Source organism: Lutjanus erythropterus, chromosome 13 (assembly GCF_056507025.1).
Source record: "Lutjanus erythropterus isolate fLutEry1 chromosome 13, fLutEry1.hap2, whole genome shotgun sequence".
In the NCBI taxonomy this organism is placed as follows: Eukaryota; Metazoa; Chordata; class Actinopteri; order Lutjaniformes; family Lutjanidae; genus Lutjanus; species Lutjanus erythropterus.
The window spans coordinates 28,297,234-28,324,760 of NC_139329.1; the positions used below are offsets into that span (position 1 = coordinate 28,297,234).

The 27,527-nt window shown below is 38.5% G+C and overlaps 1 protein-coding gene across 1 annotated transcript in view; it reads left to right on the forward strand.

Moving 5' to 3' along the window:
- The window catches only part of LOC146316774 (chemokine-like protein TAFA-5), a 56,543-nt gene extending 38,229 nt beyond the window's left edge, over window positions 1-18,314 (forward strand). The window contains exon 4 of the mRNA XM_084734338.1: window positions 17,177-18,314. Coding sequence (XP_084590464.1) covers window positions 17,177-17,185 — 9 coding nt within the window. The 3' untranslated portion in view covers window positions 17,186-18,314. The remainder of the gene's footprint in view (window positions 1-17,176) is intronic.
- Window positions 18,315-27,527: the final 9,213 nt, after the last annotated feature.

A 27,527-nucleotide genomic window follows, 5' to 3' on the forward strand; every position in this document is an offset into this window, starting at 1 on the left:
TGCTTTTGTTTTTACTGGTTTTCTACCTCTCTCAATTGTTAAAGATCAAGATTTTTAACATGAACAGAGCAGGAAACAACTATATAGATACAGTGGAGTAATAGCATCTTGAGAATGAAGTCAAACTCCATCTGTGTAGCTTCTGTATTTTTCAACCTGGACCCTATTTTCCCATGTATTCTGGCTACGTAACTAATGAGGACAACATTGGTCCAGACCGCTGCAGTCGGCAGAAACAAAACTGAGGAGCACACTGTTAAAGTAAGTCACTAAAAGTGCTTGTATTTGCCACTGACCAGCTCAGATTGTTATTCTAAGTGTCTGACAGGAAATTATTCCAACAGAGAGACACTTTCTTAAAGAGTAAAATCATCAAACAGTCATTTTACCTCTCTGGTCTACAGCTTCCAGAAGTTTTTAATCCTTTGAAACAGCAGAAAACACACAATAATACACCTAACTAAAAGACAGAGGCACACCCTGTTGCAGTGCTTTGCATGATGTCATGTTGTTTAAAAAAAATTACTCATAGGCTGATACCGATACCTGATACCTGACAACAAAATGATCTATGAAAAAATGGAAAGCAAACACAAAGCAACATCAACATGCCCACTCGCTTGCTCTGCACATTGAGCTGCTCTGTAGGGTTGCAGTGCATGTGGGAAAGGGGCTTTAGAATAATAATCTGAGTCTGTCAGTGGCAAAAATAAGCTCTTTAAGTGGACATACTTTGACGGCAGACGCTGCCATAACAGATAATGTTGCAGCTCGGTTTCAATTCAGCCAGCTGCAGCTGTCACACTCAATACTGGACCAGTTTCATAAACTGTTTTCCTCATTAGTCAATTAGGGTGTTTTCACACCTGCATTTTGGTTCATTTGGTCCAAAAGGAAAAAAAGATGCATTTTTGCACTTTAGCTCTGGTCCAGTTCGTGTTCACACTGATCTCTTTTTTGCAAACAAACCAAGAGGATGAAAATGTTTTTGCAGACTGACAGGAAACTTGTTTATTGGACACTTTTTTGGTGATTGTCATCCTGCATCATCAGGTATCAGTCAGACAGAGAAATCAAATTCTTGTGACTGACTGAAGTTTGTACGGCACATTTGCTTCTGATGTGTATATTTAGCTCACAAGGAAATAACCAATTATAAGCTTTATTTAACAAATCATGGCATGATATGAATAATGACTAACAGATAGAGACAGGACGAAAAGGAGGCGTCTCGTTGTCTACAGTACACTGCACACCTGTCTGTGGAGCCCACTTCACTGAACTGCTGTGGCTTGTACGTGTGCTGTGTCCACACAGAGACAGCATACTGCAGCACTGCGTCTACCAGGCCTCTTTGTACATGAAGTTAAGAGAAAAGAAGAAAAGAATAACCATTAAGCACCAGGGCTTTTGTTTACCCTCATACAGAGAGAGAGGGAGGGAGAAAGCACATCTGTCCTTCACCTGATTTTTTTCATGTCATGTTACTGTAGGACAAAGACAAAGCACATGGTGTGAAAGCACAGCAGTTTCAACAGATTTTGACCTGTAATCAGGGAAAATAAATATAGTCTATACATGTCTTATACAGATCAATTGGCACTGCTGTCCTGAATAGATTTCAGTTGGCAGATGGATTTCTGGATAGTTTAGCTTTTGAAATTGTGCAAAAATCATATCTTCTGTCATAAAATCCTGCTGTTGGTTTGTTTCATTTCATACCAGAAATGAGTCCAGAGTCCGTTTGGACCTTTTCAAGCGGACTCGGCCCAGTTGTTTGGTCTGCACCAGGGTCACACTGACAACTTTCACAGCGGCCCAAACAAACCAGACTAAACAGGCAAACAGGCCACAATCCGTTTTAACTGGACCAAACAAGGCAGGTGTGAAAGCACCGTTAAACACAAAAACTTGGGAATTTTGGGTCCAGGTTGAAAAATGACGGTTACAATTTAATTAACTTTAAAGGCAGCAACTGAAGGTCATCAGCTGGGAGTTATACAAAAGACTTTTGATAAGGCTAAGGTGTATTTTGATGTTTTGATAATTACATGAAAAATCAGTTTTTTTAAATAATTTTATTTTAGTGAAGATATTAAGAATTGATCCAAGGTCTAAATAATCATAAAACATGCCTGCAAGCATGAATGGATGATGATTTTAGTTTTCTCTACAGTATGGACCATAATCCAGACTCTAACTGGAAACTGAGGATGCTGGAAGAAGATGTTTGATCCTGCTCATCCTCCAGCTGATGAACTTCTCTCCAGTGTCTCACGCACAACAACACTCTCTCATCTCTTGTCTTCATTTGGTTGAACAATGTCGGTGCGTTGTTGTGTCTCCCGCCTCCGGCTCAACACCAAATATATAGATGAGAAAATCTCATTTTTTAAAAAGGAGCTTCACACAAACAAGCTCCTCTGCTAATGAAGGACAGCAGATCTGATTGCCTCGCTGTAAGGCAAATTAAATTACAGAGATGCAGCGTTGAGTGGGCGGACCGACACGAAACTCTACTGTGTTTACACGAGGAGTGGAATCAGCGTTCATTAAAACTCAGAAAGCAGGATCAGAGGAACAAATGACGTTCAATTAGCCCTGAGGAGGTTTACAGGTTTACAGGGACGTACAGAAAGTGTAGGGAGCTTAATTGGTGATGTATAATGAGTCTGGTTGAGGAAAAAATGTGAGTGCTCCTTCACTCTGTCTGATGTCTCTACAGACTCATGGAGACTCTTTTTAAAGGATACAGCTGTTGTTATGGAGCCTTTGAAAGACGATACTCACATTAACATTGGGCCACATGTAAGAACATAATAACATCCCAAAAAAGCTCTTTACACTTTGTGATTTTAAGTGTCTGGCAACATTATGGAAAGGATCCCTACAGAGATAGATGTTTTCTTAAAGAGTACGATCTTTTTTGTTTAACCAGTAAAATATATTTATTTCTCTCGCTAAAGCCATGATACTCCATTTACAGAAACACTAATTCCACTCATCAGAAAGAAAATAAAACTCACCAAAACCGCTTCACTGTTCAACAACTCTGGACTGGTCCAAATTAACCCTTAATTCACAGAGTTGAGATGTGAAAAGGTGGTCAGCAGTGAGGAAAAACAGTGTGTAGAACCAGAATATTTTCATCCAAACACAGAGAAAATCTTGACAGCGTTTTGTGGAAATCTGCAAAGGAAAATGCACGTTTCCATTCACTGCTTTTTGAAGTTTGTTTGTATATGCAGTTGGTGGAGGTAACTCTCCAGTCAGGAGCCATAAAACTACTGCAGAAGAAGAAGGTGCAACTATATGATGCCATTAAATGAGCACCAATCAAACCTCAAACTGTGAAAGACAGTGTGGGAAAGATTATGCAATTATGGCATTTCTGCTTGTTTCACGTGTTAATATGAGGAAGGTCACAGTCTCCTCATCACTCCACACAGATGTGATGTTTTTTTTCTGCTGATATTTTTAATCTATTCATCTCTTGGGTGTCCTCCAGAAATGTTTGAGTCTCAGACACTTTGTTTCCTGCATTCTGCTGACTTTTAAAGAATAACAAAGTACACATTTAATTAGTAAACAGATGCATTCGACGACCAATAACACAGATAATATATACTTTTTTCCCCCCTAAGGCTATGTTAATTAGACTGCTCTTAGAAAAAATGTGCCCCTTTCCTTTTAAACTTGAAGAACACATTTAATGTATCTCGTTATGTCTTACAACTGTTTCACAAAGCTGTACTACAGTGTCCTGTCATTTGGCCTGATTTGTGTTCTTGATGAGCAAGACAAGTTGCAGAGCAATTGGGTGTAATCAGATGTCTGCTGCTCAGCTATGTAAAGACCTCATTCTGAGTAAGGCTGAGTGCGTCCTCAATGACCCTATTCATCCTCTACACAATGCCATCAGATAAAGGGAAGGTTTCTGTAAGGGAAAATAATGTCATTCAGATTGTTTTTCAAGGGTCAACCCACTGTACATCCCATTCATATGCTATTAGACCAACCTTGTGAGCCCTATTCAGCCATGTTCTCTGCTTCCTGAGTTATGTCGGGTGTTCAGACCCCAGTGTACCTGTTTCACAAGTCCAGGGGTCTCAGTTATAAAAGTTGTGTACGCACAAAGTTGGGCCTGAAAAGGAGGCTTATGCCACTTCTCATGCAAAAACTGTGATCTATAAAAACAAACTTGACAGGAGAATGTGTGCACCTGTAAGTAAACTCTGACCTGTGCATATGAACATTTTGGAGACAGGAAAGCGGCGGCGCAGATCGTGAGGTGGTGAATTGAAGCCAGAGTGTAGAAATTAAATGTGAGAGGATAAAGTCTTTGACACATTTAATTTCACACATTAGATCCATGTTATCATAAACATTCAAGCAAGGAGTGTTATTTGTACTTGTGCTTGTAGTGAGTTGTAAGTAATCAAAGTCCGCTTAACATTTCGTCTCACCGTCACATTTTCCACCCGTGGAGCACCGGTGAGGGAGGAGACGGCTGTATTGTATGATCATCATCGGTTGCAGAAATCCAAGAAATAGCAAAAGAAATGCAGAGCAGAGCATCAATAGTTGTAATAATATATTCTAATACTGTTCTTCTATCAACAAGTGTGATCTTAGTATTCAGTTTTAGTGTGTAAAATTGCTGCAGGGAATGACCGTGCTGTCAGAGCGCACGGATCACGCTGAGACACCATGGAGGCTGCAGCCTTCGTCCACACACACTCTGCCTCCTCCGGTCAGCTCACCTGCCCGGCACATCTTCATCACCTGCACGTGTGGACTGTGTAAAATATTAAAGTGTCTAAATAAGGCCAGAGGCAGCTCTCGCACAACCGTTACGCTCCAGATTATCGCTATCAATCCTAATCAGAATGCAGGCCAAGTTCATCACAAGAAAACTTGCTCACTTGTTCCACTTTTAGATGGTATCCCAGGTGGGGGATACCACTGATTGTCACGATCATTTTTGTAGTTTGATTGTGTAAATATAAATACTGCTGTGACTCTCGTGTGTAATGCTGCATGGTTGCAGCATAGATTGACAAATCACCATCCCAGTGCGAATACAAGTTGTGATCACTCTGGCTTTCTGGTGAACAGGAAAGGTGAAAGGTGTGTGTTTGATATGATTCTGTGTCACATGAATTCTTTTTCTTGGTTTTCTTCTCTGTTGTTGCCATTAAGATAAAGATAAGATAAGATGAAATAGGATAAGATAAACTTTATTGATCTCACACTCTGAAAATTCACTCATTACAGCAGCTCAGGGATAGTAAGTAGACAAAAAGGTGTACAAATATAATAAAAATAAATAAATAAACTATATACACTGTATATAATTGCTCAACTGTTGTAAAACACTCATGGTGTGAAGTGTTATTCTAAGAGAAAAAAATATAAATCATTATTGCCATGTAAAAAAAGGATAAAATTGCTCAGAGGTACAGAGATTGGTAGTGTAGGATAATGCACCAGCATTCATGCACTGCTTTGCATTGACCATTTATGGCTGAATGTGGGCGTATAGAGGGCGAGATGTGAGGCTGATCCATGTGCGCACATTTCCAGGTGGACTGTAATTTATAGGGGGAACATCGCCTGCAGGTGTGAAGACGGACGTTTTTTTTTTAAGTTTGATTATTTTTTGGCGCACGCCATTTTCAGCTTTTGTGCACACAAACATTTTCAGTCTGCATCCTACGTGCTGTTTTATAAATGAGATCCTGGGTAGCTGTAATGTACAAGAAGTCATGGTGGAGCTGCTTTCACATTACAGGTAGATACAAATAAAACGGTTTAAGAGGGGCTTCACCTGAAACTTCACCTGTGTGTTTCAAACTGTAATATCTCAGGAGGATTTTAAATATCTATAGGCTCAGAGAATATTAAAAATGGGTTTATAGCTCCCTTTAATATTTTAAGAAGCTGCAGCTTTACAATATTAATGAGACGACTTCTGGCTTGTTTTTGCTCTGGAAGTGAAATAAATAGTAACGGAGCTCATTGTTTCTCTTCACCAGCCGCAATTCATCATAAAGCAATTATGTTGGAAACAAGGCCGCCTGCTTTCCAGTTTACTCGCAGCTGCCGTGTTTATCATGGAAACAGCAGATAACATACACACACACACACACACACCTCTGATAACTGAAGGCTGTATTTGCTGTTGTAGAGCAGTAATTTGATTTAAACTGATGTGTAACTAACAGCACGATGAAGCTCATTTCTGTCATCTCTGTTCCTTTCTAACAGTTTTTCTCTCTCCATGTTCTCGTCTCCTCAGTCTGTGATGACATCCGGTTCTCCTGCCATTTATTTGGTTGCTATTAATTAAGTTTGTGTTAACGATTTTTACAGTAATGTTTTTTTTAATGTTGGCTACTGACTGGTTGGTTTTGATACATCACTTTTTGTGTTTTCTTAAAAATAAGATTAGGGATCATGTGATTGCTTCTGTATCAGTATGAGTGAGTGTATGCGTGCATGATCAACAGACCTGCAGCCAAATACTACTGGACTGATCAGCCTAATTTTTTTTAAGTACACATTCTTCTTTTATGTTCTCACCTGGACTTAAGGATGAAGGATGAAATTGTATATCCAAAAGGCCTAAGGTCAGCTTCACTGTGGCATCATAACGTTCAGCTCTCTATCAGCCCCCTGTACTCCTCTATAAAAATAGTCTCTACATGAAGACAGCACATTCAGCAACCCTCTTCGTAATTGGCCACTATAGGGGCTACAAGTGATCAACAACTTCTTTAGTTTGAAATCTTGTGGTGGCATTGCAGTAGGTGCTTCACCATGTATTACCTGGTGGGGGTGTACACTCTACTGAGTGATCTCTTCTACTTAAGTTTGTGTTAACAAGTTGCACACACTTTCCTTTATTAATGTCGGCTAATGATTTGTTTGGATTTGATGCTTTTATTTTACTGCATTTTTTTGTTGTTGTTGTTGTTGCTGTTGTTGTTTTGTTTGTCTTATCAAAAACAAGATTATTATTACAACTTGTGTTTACATCTTCACTAAAATCACCCTCAGGTTGAGTATGTGTGCAGACAAACATAAAGCAGACACACATCAGAGATGTTAAGACAGAGTAAACTGAGTCAGAGAGGTTAATATTGTGTCGCTGGAGAATCAGGTTTCTCTAGTTTCCAATTACAGAAACCAATTTAAACCTTGATAAATCGTTTACAAGCTAATAAAGTGCAGACTGGCCCCCAAATGGAATTTAATAAAGTGTATCAGAATTATATAAACTGCTGCTGTGTGATGGTGATGTGTTAAGACACTGTCTGACAGAACATGGCCATGTTTAAAGGGATAGTTGAGACTTTTTGTGAGGTTTGTGAGGTACTTATCCATAGTCAGTGTATTGCCTACAGTATATGGCAGAAGTGAACACTATATTGAGACTATTTTCACTGCCATACCTTACCGTCAGACAGCCTTTTCAGATGGGGAACTGCTGTTAGATAAGCCAAGTGTCTCTCTCTCACTTAACCAGAGTCCTTTGGCAAAAACACCAGTCTACACGGTCTACCGCTGCCTCAACCTGTTAGTTTGTTTGTGCTATTGTTTGACTTTGGTGAATCCAAACTAACCTTTCACAACACATAACATAACAAATAGACTAACAAAGGTGAAATGACTGTTTTTCCATAGGAGTCTGGTTGCTTCAGTGAGAGTGATATTTGGCTTACATAAGGGTTGAAAATGTTATTATATTATATATTGATTTTTTTGATGGCTTTCGCTGCTGATCCTGTCCACAGCCATACATTGCTTACTTTTCTTACACTAATACTAGCATTGTGCTCTAGGTAATACACTCACTATGGATAACTACCTCATACAGCCCCACTTCAAATAATCTGATCTATCCCTTTAAACAGAAGATGGCGATCCTCAAATATCTGTCACAAAGTTGGATGAATATTAATAATATGATTTCATGCTGCTGCATTAAGACTTCCTGTAGTTGAAGCTAAAACAGGCACAAAACACAGGGACCTACAGTTTTTTCGTCCACCTCCATCTCAGCTCAGTAAACTGTTCGGCCGATGTTTTCAGTGAATCTCTGGTTATTTGTATCAACACCTGGCTGTGAATTAAAAGCTGTCTCCCATTGGGGTAAAGCAGCGAGCGATGCGTGACAGGTGCTGCGTTCCGATCCTCTTCCCGTAATTGATCCCATTGGGCTGTCGGGCTTTAGCGGGAGCCAATCAGAGCAGCCGGTTCAACTGTTTGCCTGCAGCTGCTTTTGTGAAGTCGACAGCAGGAAACAGGAGGTGTTTGAGTGTCTGATCAAAGCCGTGATCAGTCAGGTTGGTCCTGCTGATGCTGACATCATAATGGCATCCAGTTTTCTTAATATCTGATCTGTGAGGATTTATTTTGTTTACTGGAGCTGATGACTCAGAGTGGAGAGTGAAGTCAGTTTTTATCAACACATTGAAGCTCCAAGTAGTGACCATACTGTAGACTCTATAAAAGAAATTAACGTAGCCACAGTGACTTCACCCATTGATTTGTGGACTACCATTTTGTAGACTCGAGTTTTACATTTTACCCATTGCCCTCTTGATTTTTTAGAGCCAGAAGTGATAGTGATATTTTGAGAAGAGGGTGGAGCTTGAGAGGAGTCTGGGGTGGATCTGACTGAAAACCCAGTCACACTATACACACCCATTTATACTGGCAGCTTAAGTTAGCAGCTAAGGATAGAGATAGCTACTTAGCTTGGTTAGCAAGGTGCATCAGTGATTTACCTTAGCTGTGATATTAACAGCGATCATAAAGAGCAAAAAACGGGCTTCAAACAAAATGTACTTGCCAGGAAAAAATGAAGAGCCGACTCCTTAATATGAATTGGTAGTGCAACCAAACTTTTTTTCCTGACCTTGAAATTTGCTTGGTATTTAGTTGTTGCAAAGATGTGGAAGGAACTGGTGCCCATTAATCTTGCATCGTGGCCATCTGGCCAAACTGGCGTTTTATTCTAAATGCATAATGATGCATTTTGCCTTCTGCCTCTGGCTGCAGATTTGTTATGTTCATGTTGTATCAAGAAGCTAACCTGGCTCATTCTTTTAAAGCCGTTCAGAAATGGGGGGTTGTTGCTGGACAGTTTCTCTCTTTAATGTAAAGCAACTATAAATTATATTTTTCTATAATTTAATATACAATCCCACTTTCAAAAAAGTTGCGATGCTGTGTAAAACGTAAATAAAAACAGAATCTTTTTTGACCTACAGTATATTCCGTTGAATACAGTATAAGTGCAAGATATTTAATTTCAAACTGATATAACTTTGAACTTGATTCTCTGAAACTTTTAATGATTTTATGGATTGTAGATGGTGAAATCCCTGCGCATAGCTTGCATCACATTGAGAAACATTGCTCTTAAAGTGTTGGACTATTTGCCCACATAGTTTTCAACAAAGTGGTGAACCTCACTCTGTCCATGCTTGTGAATGACTGAGCATTTGAAGAATGGCCCTTTTATACCCAATCATGATACTGTCACCTGTTACCAATTAACCTGTTTACCTGTTAAATGTTCCACACAGTTGTTTTTTAAATCTTTTGTTGCCCCTGTCCCAACTTTTGTGGAACATCTTGCAGACATCAAATTCAGTATGAGTTTATATTTATTAAAAAAAACAAAACAAAAAACAACTAATTAAAGTTTTCAGTTTGAACATTGAATATTGTGTCTTTCTACTACACTCACTTAGAAATAGGTTAAAATGGATTTGTAAATCATTGCATTTTGTTTTTAATTATGTTTTACACAGTTTTTAGGAATTGGGGTTGTATCAAATGACAATGTAAAAGCAATGAATGAATAAAAGCATGAATCTGCAGTTCTCCTCAACTTTTTGGAGCTCTCAAGCAGCCAAAGAAATCAGTTATTACAGGTTTAGGTGGGTTTAAAGTTAATAAACTCTGACTAACAATCATTTTCAGTCTGACAGATTTGGTATCTTTGGACACTTTGAGATCTTCACTAGAATTTAAAATAAAGTTCGGAGAGTTTGAACTAGTAGTCTGTAATGATGGAGCCTTGGGTGTGTGTGTGTGTGTGTGTGTGTGTTTTGGGGAGGCTTTAGAGTTGAAGAGGTAAAATCTGCACACTGCTGCTCATCTCTTTGAGCAGCTGAAAGTGTTCAATGTTTCATTCCATCGCTTTCATTCGTACATGATCATTACAGCCTGTGGAGCGAGGATGTAATTTGCCGTTGCAGAGGTGTAATCAGCCGTCGCAGCAGAAAGCAGAACTCATTTGCGTCTCGCTGCATCGGCTCACCTGGAGTTTCTCTGCTTCATCACAACATGACTGTCCTTGAAAGAAGTGTGCGACTTTACCTGCCTCTATGTTTCTGCATGTTTGTGTGTGTTCGTCTGGATGAAACCAGGTACTCTGAATTTATTTTCGGTCACACCGGGGGAAAATGACAGAGGAACAAATCACAGTCTGCTCAATCAGACAGAAATCCAATTCTCCTTGGAGAGAAGGTGAATGTGAACACGCCATGATGCAAATTCAGACACTGAATATCCTGTAAATTGTTTTTTTTTTTTTTTTTTTAGAAGAGCAAGACAAGATTACGGCGTCTGTTTTCACCTTGTTTTCTACTCAGAGAGAAACTCCCAGGGGTCAGTTTGACTCTAACCTCGCTGTAAACACTCAGGTGGTCACATTACATAGTCTGTTTTCCTCTCTCTTTACTTCAAACCAAAGATGTTCCGAGTCTGTCAGCAGATAGGATTTGTTGAAAAGACAAGTTCTCAGATGGCAAAAATCCAAATTCATTAAGCTATTGAGATAATTCAGGTAGAAGCTTCTCATTTTCAGACGGTGCTGACAGCATCACTTTTACAGCTAAAATGAAAAATGTCACTTGCTGCAGATTTTATCAGCTGCAGATAATTAATGGTAATTCTGTAATGAGCTCTCTGCAGCCGGTGTCTGCGCTCAGCCAAAGATTTTCTTTTTTTTTTTTTTTCTTTTGTAAGGGAAAAGAAAATGTCACTGTGTAAAACACCACTGTACTAACCATGTGAGATATTTATAGTCCAGCTAGATCAACTGATTGGCAGCTATTCAGGAGAGTAGAGTAGACCTGCATCAAGTAACAAGTGAAAATTATTGTGTAAAGGTCAGTGGGCCCCAGCTGTGTTAAGGCAGCATTCAGACTGCAGCCCCAGAGATTTTGTTCATTTCAGGTTAGGACTGTGAACAATTCAAACTAGAATCAGATATTTATTTAAAAAGTAATATGAAGAGACTGTCATTCAAAGCTTTTTCTGACTTTCCAGAGAAAGGTGATACTTATCTAACTTCTTGTTACTTGCAAATTTGGAAAGCAAACCCAAGTTAAGATTTGTTAAATTTTCAGTGAGTTTTCCAAAAGATTGTCACAGATGATTTACAGGTGATGGGGGAAATCATTGGAAGCTCCTCTTAAATTTTCAATCTGTGCCTGTTTCCCCCTCAGTTTTCACTCTCTTTAACTCTACACCAACATTTAATTAATTGGCAAGTCAGTGGCACTGTACATGAGTTACAACTGTTTTTATGACCAAACAAAAGTTTTATTTAATTTGACATTGTCTGGGTTTTATTCCTCTATGTCCAGTGGTCTCCAACACACAGTTAATATCTATGTATTGATGGATAGAGGGCAGTATTACTGTCCCAGGGATATGAAAGCCATGTTGATGGGGCATTAGTTAAGTCTTAAATATTAATTTGGAAAGAAAAATATAATAATGCTGAGCAATTTTGATGCAACTTTTCCTGATGGATGAATAAATTTAAGTTCTTTATTTGTTTACCACATGGTTTATTTTATTTTTAGTCTATATTGCACCAGGAAAAGTCTGCTGCCTGAGATGTTAGCAGTACCTGCCTGCTCTGTAACCATGGAAACAATCACTGAATTACTTCTGATACTGAAAAAAGCATCCAAACATGATGATAATGTGACAGCAATTGAAGTGATAAGGCTAGTTTTATGATTTCCGTTATGTGTTAATCCTCAATAGATATCAGACAGAGAGGCTGTTACTGGAAAGATTAAGTTGTGCTTCCAGAAATATTTGTATGATTGCAGCCTGCATCACCTGAACACATCAGGAAAAACCCACATGCTGGTTTGTGGGATGCTGAGAACCACAGGGTCTACTCATTGTGTCTTTCAGATTCGGAGTGAAACTTGACACCGAGATGCAGTTTTTCTGTTGTGATTATTTTAGTGTTCATTTTGATCTGAGGATGACCTGAGTTATCACAGCAGGAGTTACAGGGTGGAGAGTTACCTCCTTTTCCTACAAAGAGGTAACCGCTTCACGTGCGCTCTGACAGCAGCAGTTTAAGCACCACATTTGAAATGTCTCAAACACACCTTCTCCTCCATGTTTAATCATCTGTGAGTGGAGCATTTAGGGACGGTCTGAATGTTGATGCTGTTTCAGAGTGATGTATGGTTCTCGGCATAATCCTGCTCGTCCTTGTCTGACTCCTCCGGCTCTTTTAGGATTCCAGCTGCAGTCAAACAGGATGGACATGAATAATTCAGGGGTGAGTGGCTCAGAGGTGCCGCCGCCGCTGCTCCTTCTTCTTCTTCTTCTTCTTCTTCTTCTTCTTCTTCTCCTCCTTCTTCTTGCGAGTCTTCACCTGAAAGCAATTACAGAGAGCTCTGCCTTGACAGAGAGGAACAGAAATTAAGTGTCCCTACTCGTCCCCGGGGCATCGTGTTTTTATACAGAGCCTTCAGGTGGACATGTCCACACTGTCCACACTGCAGGGATGTTGGCGAAGCTACTGTCAAATGAAAGTTTAGTAGAGGAGTTTTGTATAAAAAAAAATATGACTGTCTATGATTCATTCAGGACAGCAAATTAAGCATCTTTACGTATTTGCTGATGATGTGTAACGCAGCTAAAGTGTGGAGTTAACATTGTTTAATCAGTTACAGCTCCATTAATAAATAAACCCTGCTCACCCGGCAAATTTTTCCCAACATATCTCATGGAAATCTGTCATTAATTAATCCCTCTGAGTATTTTCTGCCTATCACAGCCTGAGGTATCTTCTTCCTCTGTGTCATAGAGCTTAGGTCAGTGAGCAACACTGCTGCACAGGGTGACACGTTGCTTTAGTACCATGAAAGCTGTATTTATTTCAATTCCACATACACCATCCTGCTTCTCAGAATACTTACTAGAGCACCAAATGTGGATTAATCTGCCACACAAAAGCTCTATTTCTACCTGTTAAAATGTTTGTTAAAGAATATAATGACCAACAGTTTTAGGAAATTACTGAGCCTGTTTAACAAAACAGCCCTGATGTACGTATTCAGTGGGAAGCAATGGGCAGCCACAGACAGAAAGTTTTGAGAAAGTGACCAACAGTTGTTGGTTTGGGTCTGTACATGGGATTTGTGGGCCAAATTCTTTTTTAAATAATAATTTTAAGGTGTCCATGTGGCCTGCTGGTTAAGATAAATACCATATAATCGTATTGTCTCAGGTTTAATTCCTAGTAACTGACAAACTACTTTAACAAAAACAACTTGAGATTGAGAAAACCTGGATTCAGATCAATGCACAGCACTGAAAATGCTCTGTTCGAAGTTAAAAATGATCTCAAAAACAACTGTGATAGAAAAAATGTCCTTTTCTACTAGTGAGTGCAGCTGTCAATGCTGCTGATGAGAAATATTATTTGATATGGAGTCCCACAGGGTTCTGCCCTGGATCCTCTGCTTTTCAGTCTGTATATGTTACTACCAGGGGTCATCATGTGTAGGCACAGCACCGATTTTCATCGATATGCAGATCACACTCCATTCTAAATAACTGCTGAAAACTGCTGAATCCCTTGAATCAGATTACTGATGACCCAGACTTTCCGGTAAATGGATCAGGACAAAGCAAATAAAGAACCAAATATTTTCAGAAGCTGACGAAGACCAAACCAAAACAAAGTGAATATTGAAGTTAAATTCATCAACCCAAGGGGCTAAAAACTGAGAGATGCCACTTTTAGATATAAAGTTAAATCTGCAAGTTTTTAGCTATTTGGGGACAGTAGAGGCAAGCTGTGACGACACGTCTTCTTTTGTGTTGACATGTTTAACTTGTTCACATATCTGGCAGTTACAGAACAACATTTTTGTTGTATCTCTGGTCACCTGATAAATTTGAGTTCAATATTCACTCCCTTTTAGCTTTCTCTTGGTTTCTACCAACTCCTGAGGGAAATATATGGTTCTTTTGCAGCTCAGTGCTCAGTATGTCTGTGTCTGTTATTTGGTGATGAGCAGCTAGAGCACAGCAGTTTTTTTTTTCCTGTGAAAACAACTGCCTACGGGCAAAAACAACCTTATGAGAGCGATAGGAGTGAGCCACAACAGTAAAGCTTTAGGTAAGACAGTGAAACAATGAGCTGAAAATCACTATAAAGCTCTGTAAAGCAGAGGGGAGCTGCAAATGCAGGGGATAATTCTCTGTAGGTTCAGCATTATGATCGCCCCCTTTAAAATTGCTGTTTTCACGTCATTTGATGTATTGTTTTTATAAAAAATATCTGCTGGAGTCTGTGAAAGTAAAAAGTAAAAGCTGATAATTATGTGGAAAAACATCAGTGTGGTTTTGTGTTTGTTGTTGCAGAATGATGAACTCAGCAGCAGCAGGGTGAAGGATAAAACACGTCTGTAATCTTCAGGCAGTTCAGTCAATACTGCTGACTGCAGGTTTGGTCGACATCTTTCATTGTTTGTCTTGAGCTTTAGTCAAACTTGACTTTTAATTTTTTCTATCTCGGAAAGGTTGTTAAAATGACCAAGGAGCTTTTCAGCCACTTGTACTTTCATGATGTTTTTGTAGTCGATATTTCAGCTCCTTGTTTCCTCTGCTTGTTACCTCCTCCCTGTGCGTCTCTAACATGCAGAGACGTGTTGTTGTATACATTCCCATCCTGTCGGTGAGTCTGTGTTCAGATTCACTTCCAGCTCAGCTGCTTTAATTGGATGAAGGACTGTGTGGTTTTTAATTCTGCCGCCTGTGTGAGGCTCGTTTTCACTAATGAAGCCCAGCAGAGTCGAGATGCTCGCTGACAGCAGCTGGAAGAAAAACATGAAGCTGTGGAGACTCAAACTGCGCTGCTGCAGACAGGTTTTAATCAACCAGTCTGAACATAATCAATATTTTTTATGCTTTTTATGTCTATTATTTTTAGAAGTAGCAACTTTGAAGTTACATAATGAACTGATGCACATAGGACTGCACTATATCAACATTCAGCTCTTGATTTAATGAGCACAACTTGAACTGTGCTGTCAGTATTTTATTTTATGTAGTTTTGTTTATCATCCTATGATAACCCGGCTGTGTTTTGCAGCTTAGCTGTTCATATTTTAACCTAAAATGTGTGTAGAGAGTGTGCAGTGTGCACAGACTCTTAAACTGATGTGCACTAAACTGATGTTGTCAAAGTCTTTGTTGGTTTTTGTTGGTGTATCTTGTGGCATCAGAGGAACAAGTTTCTTTTTTTTTTTTTTTTTTGCATATATATACTGAGAGCTATGTGTGATGAGAATAACAATGAATTCTTTATTTTTATCTGAAAAGAATCCAGAGGATATAATCCTGAAATAAACATGAGCCCTGAATTTGAGGCCAAAGTTTTTAATGACAAATATAAACTTAAATAAAAGACAATACAGATGTCAATGACGTCTGTTGACCACCTTTCTCGTGAATTATGATATGATGTTTCCTGAAGGCATAATTTCCTATGAAAAATGAGCTAGACTTCTCATCTTGTTGAGAAGACTGGCTGCACACGCCGCAGTACATTACATCGTTAGATGTGTCGTATTCTTGCCACTTTTTCATAGTCTGCCTTTTGTGTTTCTGGTTCTTCTGTAACCATTTGTGTCGGCTTAACAAACCCTAGATTCACAAGTCAACACTTTGCTCAATAGAGACAGAGGACAATCTCCCAGCTTTTGTTGCTAAGACTGGATGGAAACAATTTGAGAGCTGAGGCGCTCAAAGATGTCATTGTTTGAATCTGTATCTGGTGTGGTTTGTACCCGAAGTTATGTTAAATTGGGCAAATGTTTGATTTTCTAAACTAATATTCACTGACAATGGAATTGTTCATCAGCAACAAAATGATTTAAAATTGGAATATAATTATCGGTAAATATTTCCACATCCTCATACTGTACTTTTCATCTATCGCTCTCTTTCTCTTTTTATTTTTAGCTAAACAAAGTTGTATTACCTGTCCGAAGCTCACAGCCTCCTCCCATGGAAAAAAAAGAAGTTTCATAAGTCAAAAGATTTTGTTTTGCATTGGAAATAGAAACTCTAACGTAAAGCTATACAAGTATAGAAATATCTCACACCTGAAGGGAATGATCTTGGTGCATTAAATCAGTGTTTGATTGAAGTAGATGCAACCTTTTTTTAAGTCTGCCAAAGTAATCATGAGTCTGACTTTTTATGAAGATGACTTTTTAAAAATTACAATGAGCAACTTCTGATAGAAGAAATATGTTTCCATCGCATTTTCTGTGCTTTTCTGCATCTATATTCGGATTTCGGTGCGTCCCAATAAAAGAGTTTTTAAGAAAACAGCATTACTGGACCACAGTCTTTAGGGCAGCTCTTCATATTGGGATGTGCTCATGGCAAAGTCGTGTGCATATTACTGAGGAGAATCAGGGAGAACATAGTTTCTGGGTTCTCAGGTATGTCATTGAACAAAAAAAAAAAGAAAGGTAGTAGGTTTGTTCTCAAATTGTTATTGTGAGACTAAGCTTACACATACTTAAGTAGCCCCAACATGTTGGTAGCTACTCGTTGTTCTGAAATGGGCCATTCTGCATAATGAGTAACTTTACTTGGTACCACTACATTGCAACTAGAAAATGCAAGTACTTTTGTTTTTAAGTTTTAATTTTGAGAGCAGGACTCATATTACTTGACACAAAAATAACAAACTTGATACAGGTTTAAAAATATTTATATTAACTTATTAACTTCAGACTCATTTAGCTGAATGTCTCTTCTCGGCTGATTGGTTGTGAGAGATTCTCTCCTGACGCTCATTTCTGTTCTCCAGGTCTCCTGACAGCGGCGGCAAGGACAGACGCTCCCCAGAGAAAGACTGGTTCCCATTGTCCATTGCCCATCATCGCCAAGCGGAGCATCCACCGCCGCCGCAGCTGCTGATGACCAACCATCAGCCGCCATCAGAGCCGCAGAGCGAGGCGTCCCTGCGCCACGCCTGGGTGGCCTGTGGAAACTGCAGCCTGAAGTTCTTTGGAAGTGACTCCGTTCATTTTCCAGGAGATTTGAAAAAAGCAGATTATGACCAGCTGCTGGATCAATTTCTTTTGTTTGGCACAAAACTCTGTTTCGTTTTTACAGACCAAAGATGAACAGAGCCAACGATGAGACGTTTTCAGAGGGGCGGACACTTTCAGAAGCCCTCCCACACGCCACCATATCTATGTAAAGAAATGAACACATTGTTATATTATACAGTAAGTGACTTAACTGAGCAAAGTAAAATTGTATATGAGTTAATGATAAAACATGTATCTGTATGAGGGGAGATGAAGCTGTGGATGTTTCTGTTGGGACAGTACAGCTGTTCACATGTTGAACATCAGTCGGTTGGAGAAGATCATAAATCATAAAAGGCTTTTTTTATGATAAGAACATGAACCTTTGTGCACTTTTAGCAGACACCTAAAGACATATTTCAAAGATCTGAGGCAGTTTGGGAAAACTGTCTATCAAACAAGGGCAGCAAAAACACCCAACATGGTACCCAGGTCAATGTACTTTTTTAGAAAACTCTAAATTAAATAATTTATTCCTGCAGTTACACATATAGATTTAACACAGACAAATGAAATAATCATAAAACTCAGTTTTAGCCTCTTTGAGCCCATTTTGATATGACCATTGATCATTTATAACATTAAATTAGATTTTTTTTTGCATAATTTCACTGTTGGTTGCCTTCACACTGTGTCAAGGCAGTCATCTCTGAAGAATTTAGTAAACCATATCCTTCCAGTTTTCCCTTTGTTCCTCCGTGCAACATACAGCAGTAACTGGTCATCAATATCTATTTTCCCAAGCTGCCATCTGGCGTGCTTGGTGCAGCCATTTACAGAACGTTATCATCCATCAGTGTGGATGCTCACATCGCTAATATTATTGTTACTGTTATAGTTATCATTCTTGGGGAAGACTAGGCAAGCAGCTTTGTCTGCTGTATGGCTGTAGACACTTTGCTGGGATGCACCAACAACAGCTAAAGTTTAAAATTAAACCTCAGTTTAGTTTTTACCTCTGAACCTGACTTTTTACATTTGTTGCACTAAAACTAGAAACTGTAATTTAAAATGTGATCCAGTATTAGCTTCAAACTTATGCTTAAGGATGTGTAACTTTGAAAGCAGCTGCCCGTTTGAGATGGATTTAGAAAAATAGTTCACTGCTGAGCCATCATGAGTAGGCTAACTAGATTAACCAACTTTTTAGATAGCTAGCAAACGATGCACCATTTTGTTAACTTTTTAGTAGGCTAGCAAACACTGTAATATTTTAGCTTTTAGCTAGCTAGCGAACACTAACGTTTTATCCTTTTAGCTAGCTAGCAAACAGTGCAGTGTTTTGCTAAAGAAGTCGCTAAATTTGGCTTTACTAAATGCATATTAGTTTTGAATCTGGATCACTTTAAATCTAGTTTTGCAGGTGCAACCCAGTCTTAGTGTTTTTGGTAATTTGATGATTCATGTCACCTCTGATGAGCTGAAATATCAGCATGTTGTTGCAGTACCTCCCAGTGGACAGATGTCATTTCTACTCGCACTACATCCAGCGTTAAAATACTCTCCATGATCTCTGTAATCAGTGTGCAAAGTTTCCAGTTTCATCATAAAAACTGCAGAACTCTAAATGATTTCTGGTTCTTCTCCACCAGACTACTTTATGCATTAAATCAGATTTTACATTTTTTCAGTGCCATATTTGGACAACTTGCAGTCATGGCATGGTAGGTTTTAATGAAACAACAAGCAAACCATTTCACACTAGAAGCAAAGCTGTCATGTCTGTTTTGGGGGGAAAGAAGCATTAAATGTATTTTCAAAAGCCTAAAGTTCTATATTTAACAATTTTATATGTTGTATCTTTGTAGTAAACCTTATTTAACACTTGATTTGCTCATCATGAATTGGATTCACAGCCAGCTGCAGACATTTGAACGTCGCTGCTGTCAAAGCTTGCTTACAGTTTCTGACAGTTTCTCAGCAGGGAAGAAGGAAGAGTTTTTGATACCACTTTCTGATAAATCACCCCTTGTCAATCATTTATAAGTTCTTACTGATGATTTTATTCTTACTGTTAATTAATAATTTATTAGTGCATTCAAAGATCAGTTATAATCTATTAAAAGCCTACTTAATCTTTTGATTTTCTAAGTAGTGAAAAATCCCTTTGGCTGGTTGTGTCTGTAGTTATATAATATAAAGATTTCTTACAACAACCCTTCAATTCTGCAGTTATAAATGTTAATAAGTTGTTAATAAATTTTTCCAGAGGGGTAAAAAGACAAAACAAGTGTCATGTAAGAGGATAATTAACCAATCAAAGGGATTTTTTAAAACTATAAAGCATCAGTAAATTATTAACATCAATAAAGACATTAGTTACAACTTATAAATCTTTTTTTATGAGAAAGTGGCATCGTGTTTTCTTTCAGTTATTGTAGGTTATGTACACCAAATTCCACAATGCAGTGTGTCTGTAGGTCATTGCCTTATTCATCTCAGACTCGCAAACTCACCATCTCTGTTTTGATGCTTTGCCATTATAAATCATATTTTTCATTAAACAGAAAACACAAGTTCATATGTCTTTCATCTCAAAGGTTTTCTCCTGATGACGGATTAAAGAGTTTTGTATCAAAGACAAGAAGAGGCTAAAAGCCCGAAGATGTTTCTCTCAATATGGTATCTTTGTCAAAAATAAAACCGCACAAGTTTTATTTGAAGGAAGAATTAATCACGGTGTTATGTCAGGTTACCAACACATTACAGTAACCACACATTTTAATTTCTATACATATAGTATATTATACTATTTGAATAATATTAGAAGTAGAAGTAGAATTTGATATCAAAGTGCTGAAAGGAGTTGAAGGTCAGTGGAAAATCAAGCATATTCAGTTTTAATCCTTAAGATTCTCATTAAATCAAGCTGTATTTTTTTTTTATACTGATACTTACAGTCTTTAATTACCTCTTTGGTGGTTTTCATTGTCAGTGGCGGAGTCTGCATTTCCCACACTGGATTCAGCTTGCCTTCCCAACTACAAGACATTTACCCAAATCGATGCATCAACAATGCAACAATTTTATCTCTGTATTATCAGCCTCACTGTTTATTGGCCACCTATAGTCATGTCAGAGCTATATTAAAGCTACTACAAGAAACTTTAATATTTTGTTGATTTTGGTGGTGGAAGCATTTCCACCAATAATAAATACTAAATATTACATCCAAAATAATATTTCCTAAACAAAAATCTCCTCCTGCTTCTTTTTAACAACTTACGTACAACTCACTTGAACTTAGACAATGGAAACAGGCTCATTTCATCTGATTTTAAGGAGAATCTGACCCGGCGCCGTGCATTAAATATAACAGTGTGAAAATAGCCAGTCTTCCCGTGGATGGTCTCATTGTCTTATGTAGGTCATATAGAGGCATCAGTATTAAACTGAGACTTCTTGTAGTAGCTTTAAGTTACTGCAAATGCAAATTGAACTTTCTACTTCTGATTAGCACCAGACGAGAACCATAAGAAGAAAAAAAAACTACCTTCATGTTTGAGCTGATATAGTTTAGGATGTATTTTAGCCCCATGCCAAATGAACACATTTTCACAAAGTCAAGTATGTTGCCTTTCAGGTTATAAACCTTTTAATTTGGGTATGATGCTCTTTTAAATAATTTATTATAAAGGTTATCATCGGGAATGCAGTGATGTTTTTAAGTGAATTTAAATGGGTTTAATAGTTACATGTTCTGAGAGAGGACATTCTTTCAACAATATTATGTACATGTGTAAAATTATTTGAGCAAGAGGAGTTAAAGAAGGTGATGTTATATTGTTTTAAACATAAGCTATGATTATAAAGCTGTGAAAAGCTAAACTATTGTGGTTATAAACAGGTAATTAAGATTTAACCTTGAGATAATGTCATATGAAGTGTTTTGATATCCTCAGATAATGAGATAATTAATTACAAGATTTTAGATATGATATCGAAACAATATAATCAAGTTCTGACCTTCAGGTAACACTGATAAGATGATGAGCAATCATGTTTTTGCTTTTTGTAGAGGTGGTTTTTATTGTGGATGCACAGATAAACACACTCAGGTGTGTGGTTGTAAACCGGTGATTTATATCCTTAGCTCCTCGGGACATCAGTCTGATGGGTGTTATAGACTTAGAAGTCTCCCTGTCAAACAGAAGGATTCAGACATTTTCAGACGTTTTCCTGCTGAATTCACAGAGTGAATGTGTTTTCAGGCATCAGATGAACTAAAAATACTGAGCAGAATGTAGGCTGAGCTCTCTGAGGCTTCACTGCTCTTACATTATCCTCTTTTATTTATTAACTTTAAATTCTGGCCTACTTCTTCCCTTCAGCACTATTAGCCCACTTTTACACACCGAACAGGAAATCACCAGAAGTCTGCTCCTCCTCTTCCTCACCTGTTTATTAAGATCAGGATCAGTGACAGCAGACAGGACAGTTCATTTAACGCTGCAGATGAATGATACTTTCAAAACTTTAACAATTGTTTTTGTCATGTTTTTTACATTAATATCAATCCAAATTCAGACTTAAATGCGCCTGCAAACCCACACACTTAAAGAGATAGTTTATTTGAAACAGAGTTATATGACGTGTCTTGCTTACAGTAGATGGCGGTCAACATGCTTCCAGTTTGGAGAAGCAGCAGGAGCACCAGCACAGAAACTAAGCAATGTGCTGCTGTGGACAGGGTCAGCAACAAAATATAGTTTAGCCACCTAAAAAAAATCACAGCTCACAGCTTTATCTTACCGTTAGACAGTCTTTTCTGATGAGATACTAAGGTTATATAAGTCAAATATCACTCTCTGCAAGGCAACCAAACTCCTTTGACAAAATCTGTCATTTTAACTTGTAAAACATGGGAGTTGCTGATCTACCACTGCCCCCATTGGTTAGTTTGTTTGTGGTATTGTGTGATTTCAGTGTTTTAAAAGGTATGTTTGGAGAGGCCGTTTGGGTTTGCTTCAAATCAGATCATAAAGAAAATCATTCTGTAGGGTTTGAATGAGAATTCTGTAATATTGTGTCATCAGAAATCAAGGAAACATGTCAAGTTGAAATACTTGCTTCACTTAACAATGCTACAGCTGTAGTGTCCCCCTTTGACATTTTCATTTTGGATGGTTTGTATGTCCATTTCACATTAATTGGAGTGCAAATTAATGCAGAATGTTCACTGAATGAGTAAGTGCCTACTTATGAGCTGTAAGAAATCATAAAAATCTTGTAGAAGGAGTAGATGTTTAGAACTGTTAAATTGAGCAATATGAAAAAGGAGTCTGGCAGGCAGTGAGACAGGCAGCCACTTAACTCAAAGTACAGAGTGTGTATTTTCAGAGCAGTGGGCTTTTGTTAGGATAATGGGCTTAACTTTACATTGACAGACAACTGACAGTTATAAACAGCTGTTTATAACTCAGTGTAGGACTCACTGTCGCTTGATTGCCAGTTTATGTGGTTGCGTGCATCCTGCACATCCTGCGTTACTTCAGGGAACCTGCAACTTGCCTGTCTCTGTCGTGTCTGAGGAGGAGGGGGTGAGGGGAACAACTAAATTATATATCAAATTCAGATTTCAACCAATTTAATATACAGTTTATGGCACGAACTCGACTCAAGTCACAAGTCATTTGTTATTAATTGTTTGCCAGAGTTCTAGCCTGTAAGGCAGGTATATTTTGTCTGTTTGGATTGTGATGGGCAGTGAATGTTATTGATAACCATCATCCCTGAAGTATTTTAGTTTAGTCTATTTGTCAACCTAAACCGATGCTGAGCTCAACACTGGTGAAAAGAAGAGGACCACAGCAGGTTTTCCTCAATTGTGCAGCGAGTGCGAAACATGAGTTCAGGTAAGGTCTGCATCAGAAGGCAGTCATAAAACAAGTTAAACCATTTTCATCCCTCATAGACTGCAAATATAAATTTGTGTCTGAAAGCATCTTTGCATTGACATTGAATGCTAAGTCATCACTTGTAAAATCCAGAGTTAGACCCAACATCAAATCCTTTCACCAGAAGAACCTTTATCACGACAAGGGTCATGAAGATGGGAATGAGTCTTGTCTCATGAAGCCTTTTATCCCCTCTCAGATGATGATGAGCATGTACACATGAACAAAGTTTGCATAGGATCCCAATTTTGACAAATCCCACTTTTTCTTTCATGAAGCAGCTAGAGACAATTACAAACAATTATTTTTTTTGAAAAAATTGCTAATTAATTAATTGCTTCATTCATTCATCAGGCAATTTTTCTGACTCCTGTCTGGTTGCAGCTTCTCCAGTGTGAGCATGTGCTGTTTTTTGTGTTTAATATCTCTGTGAACTGAATATCTTTGGGATTTGGGCTGTTGGTCATTCTAAAAAAGACATTTGAAGACTGGAGTATAATCATTACTTGCAGGTTAGTAAGTAGTTAGGAAGAATGACATCTTTTTAAGCGTTTCTCCCAAAATTATAAACACTAAAATCCATTATTTAGTGTCAGATACATTAGTGAATATATTTTGTTAATCACAGTATCTTGATTGATGTAATGTTGAAATTTAACAGTAATATCACAAACACTTTGTGCGACCTCTCTCCCTCCTCTACCCCACCTCCCTCTCTGTCCCCGTGGCATCAGGGAGTTGAGCTGATGTCAGCCAGTCGCCAGGCTCCATTTAACATCACTAACAACCTGAATACATTAACACCTTTTATTACACCCCTGCTGCTGCGACTCCCTGTGTGTGTGTGTGTGTGTGTGTGTGTGTGTGTGTGTGTGTGTGTGTGTGTGTGTGTGTGTGTGTGTGTGTGTGTGTGTGCGCGCGTTTAGTGGAGAAAATGCTCAGCAGATTAATTGATAATGAAAATAACTGTGAATTTCACATGTCTGTTCATCTTGTTACATCTTTCGTTGCTATCTTGTTGCGTCTGTTGTGTGTGATAAACATCTAGAAAAATTTACTCAGTTACTCAAGATAATCCACAGATCTGGTGGTGAATAGTTTCATGTAGGATCTATTTTCTTTCTGCAGTAGAATACACAAAACCTACTTTCTTTTCTATTAGAAATAAAGACATTCCTACATGAAACTGCATGCAACAAGGTCTTTGGATTATCGTGACTAACTGGGTTCTGGAAAGAGAAGCTGGTTATGAATGTTTTAAATGTAATTTTTGGTGCTTTGAGCACCACAAGCCAAGTGCCATTCAGTCCCATTATACTAAAGAGAAGACAGACATCTCTACAGCCAATATCTCACACCAAAACTATCTAAACAGATAAATAACACTACTGGCCTTTTTGATTTTGGGGTGAACTGCCCCTGTAAATGCTTTTCATTAACACTGTTATCTGCTGGCTCTCCAACACTCCCCCCTCCCTGTCACAGCCCACCCACAACAACACTTGTGCTGCTGACAGAGAGAGGAGAGAGTGCAGCTGGTACTGGTATATTGATATTGAGGAAACTGAGTATTGAAATTGTTTCAAATATTCAGAAATGTGAAAAATTGATATTTCTGACAACACTAATGACTACAATATTAAATTTCTGCCATTCTCTGTCAATTAATCTCAGTAAATCTTACACACTGGACTTTTATTTATTATTACTGACAGATAAACAAAACTACAATAGATAAAACTCAACTTCTAGTAAACCAGAATAATCTTCTCCTTGAATATTTGCTGTAATAAATAAAAGCTGTTCTGTGATGTCACTTTATACTTTAATTTAAAGAACAAGATTTCTGGCAGAGCTGCTTTTTCTCACCGCAAACTCATTAGGGCTTTTTTCATCTGGAGCCTCACAGTCCTGATGTAAACTCTCTCTGTGTGTCTGTGAACCAGTCTGTGAATGTTAAAACCAGACTTGGCAAAGCTCAGCAGAGCTCTATTAAGCCCTGCCAGCCTCACTGACATGATGCCATTAAAATGTGACCCGAGTTGTGAGAGGGTTGGTTTGATGTGTGTGTGTGTGTGTGTGTGTGTGTGTGTGTGTGTGTGTGTGTGTGTGTGTGTGTGTGTGTGTGTGTCCTCACATTTGATATTCCAGCAGTGTTTCCCAGCAGTAAAGACCAGTGTGGGAATCTGGAACTGTGTTGTTTGGAGGAGCTCAGAGCCACTTTGCTCAGAGTAAAACAAAACGAAGACTCTTATTCTGAAAATCTGATGGATGAGAGAAGAGAAGGGCTGATAGGAGAAAATATTACTGCACTGTATTACAACAACAAGTCTGAATTCATGTGCAAAATGGATAGCGATGTTGGTCCACCACTTTAGACCAAAATTTCAATATGTCAATCACCATCAGATGGATTGCCATTAAACTTTGTAAAAAACTTTACACGGTCCCCAGAGGATAAATCCTATTAACTTTGATTATCCCTGTAGCCCCATCAGGTGGTTCTATTTCAGGTTTTAAGTGCGTCACACTTGACTCTCCATCATCTTGTTTTGCAAAATTAAGTGATATTCTGTGTCCAGCTGAAAAACACTTTTGTCCTGAATGTTCATAGAGAAAGTCAAGAGGTTGCCAAAATAAGGATAATTCCAGCCTGTCCTCACCAGAAAAATGGCTGTAGGTCAAGCAGACTGATCCATCAAAAGAGAACAGATCCATCTTTGTTGCAGCATCTCCCAGAAAATAAACCTAAACTTGAGCTGTCTTCTACTGGTGATCCGTGAAAAAAATGTTTATTATATTTAGGGTTTCGCCTTAACATGTATGCCGCCACAGAAACAGATCTTTTCTCTTGTAATGCTGAAGTCCCCAATGCACCGCTGTGCTGTATCTGCTATTAGCTTGTTAGCTCTATTAGACCGGCACACTGAGAACGACAGAGGCCAGTTTATTTTTCTCCACAGAGTTCAGCAGATTGTTCAGGAATGACTCTTTGTTTTTTGAACTGGTCAGACGCTCATACTGAATTCTGTCCTGATGAATTTTACCTCTGCAATCAAACATCTTTTCAAATGTAAATGTCTTGTCATATACATATTCATACACACGCATGCATCATCTCCATAAACATAAATAAACACAGGCAGTGTGCAGTAACTTTTGTGTCCTTGAAAACCCTGGACAAAACATAACACAGAAATCATGGAGAGCTGACTAAAGTTTGAAAACCAGAGTTGAAACTGAAGTTGTGATGTTTAACAGCACCAGACATTAGACAGACCTCTCTTTTTTAACATTTTAATCCATTTTTCACTCTGCGAGGGACGTTAAAAAGTATAAAAATGTAAGACACTCAGCGACAAAGATTTGAAAGCAGCAGTAAAAATTTCAAATATCACTTCAATTTAATCAGCTGCGTGTTTATTAAATGTTTCTCTGCCCGAATCATCCAACAGAGGCGGCATGTAACAACTACAACCATTTTAAGGTACTTGTACTTCAGTTTTTTCAGTGGATTTTCTATAATCCACTACATTTCAGAAGGAAATATTGTGATTTTATGTCACTACATGTATTTAGGAGTTTGTTGTTCCGTCACTCTGTCCTCACAGTTGGATCTGGTCACGTTCGCTCTGCAGGACGAAGCTTTAGCTCCTCGCCACTGATAATAAATGGCCACCGTATCAGCCTCAGAGCGCAGAGCTGTACTGGATGCAGGAGGCATGAAAAATGCAGCAGTTTCCCCTAAAACTCATCCTATATGTAACATTAGCATGATGACATACACACACACACACACACACACACACACACACACACACACACACACACACACACACACACACACACTTTATCAAACACATGCAGGCCTTGCAGCAGAGTAATGCCATTTTCCATCAACCTGAATTATGTTACATACTATATACAGCACGCAGTATATACTCTGTGTCAGTGTGTGTGTGTGTGTGTGTGTGTGTGTGTGTGCGTGCGTGTGCATTTGTGTTGAAGGCTTTTCAGTTTGAATAATTGAAGCTTGGGAGTTTCATGTTTGCAGGATGTGATCGATGCACGTAAATGTTCATATTTTCATACTGTGCAGACAGACACACACACACACATGCATGCACACACACACACACACACACACACTGGGTAGCTTACTGTACAC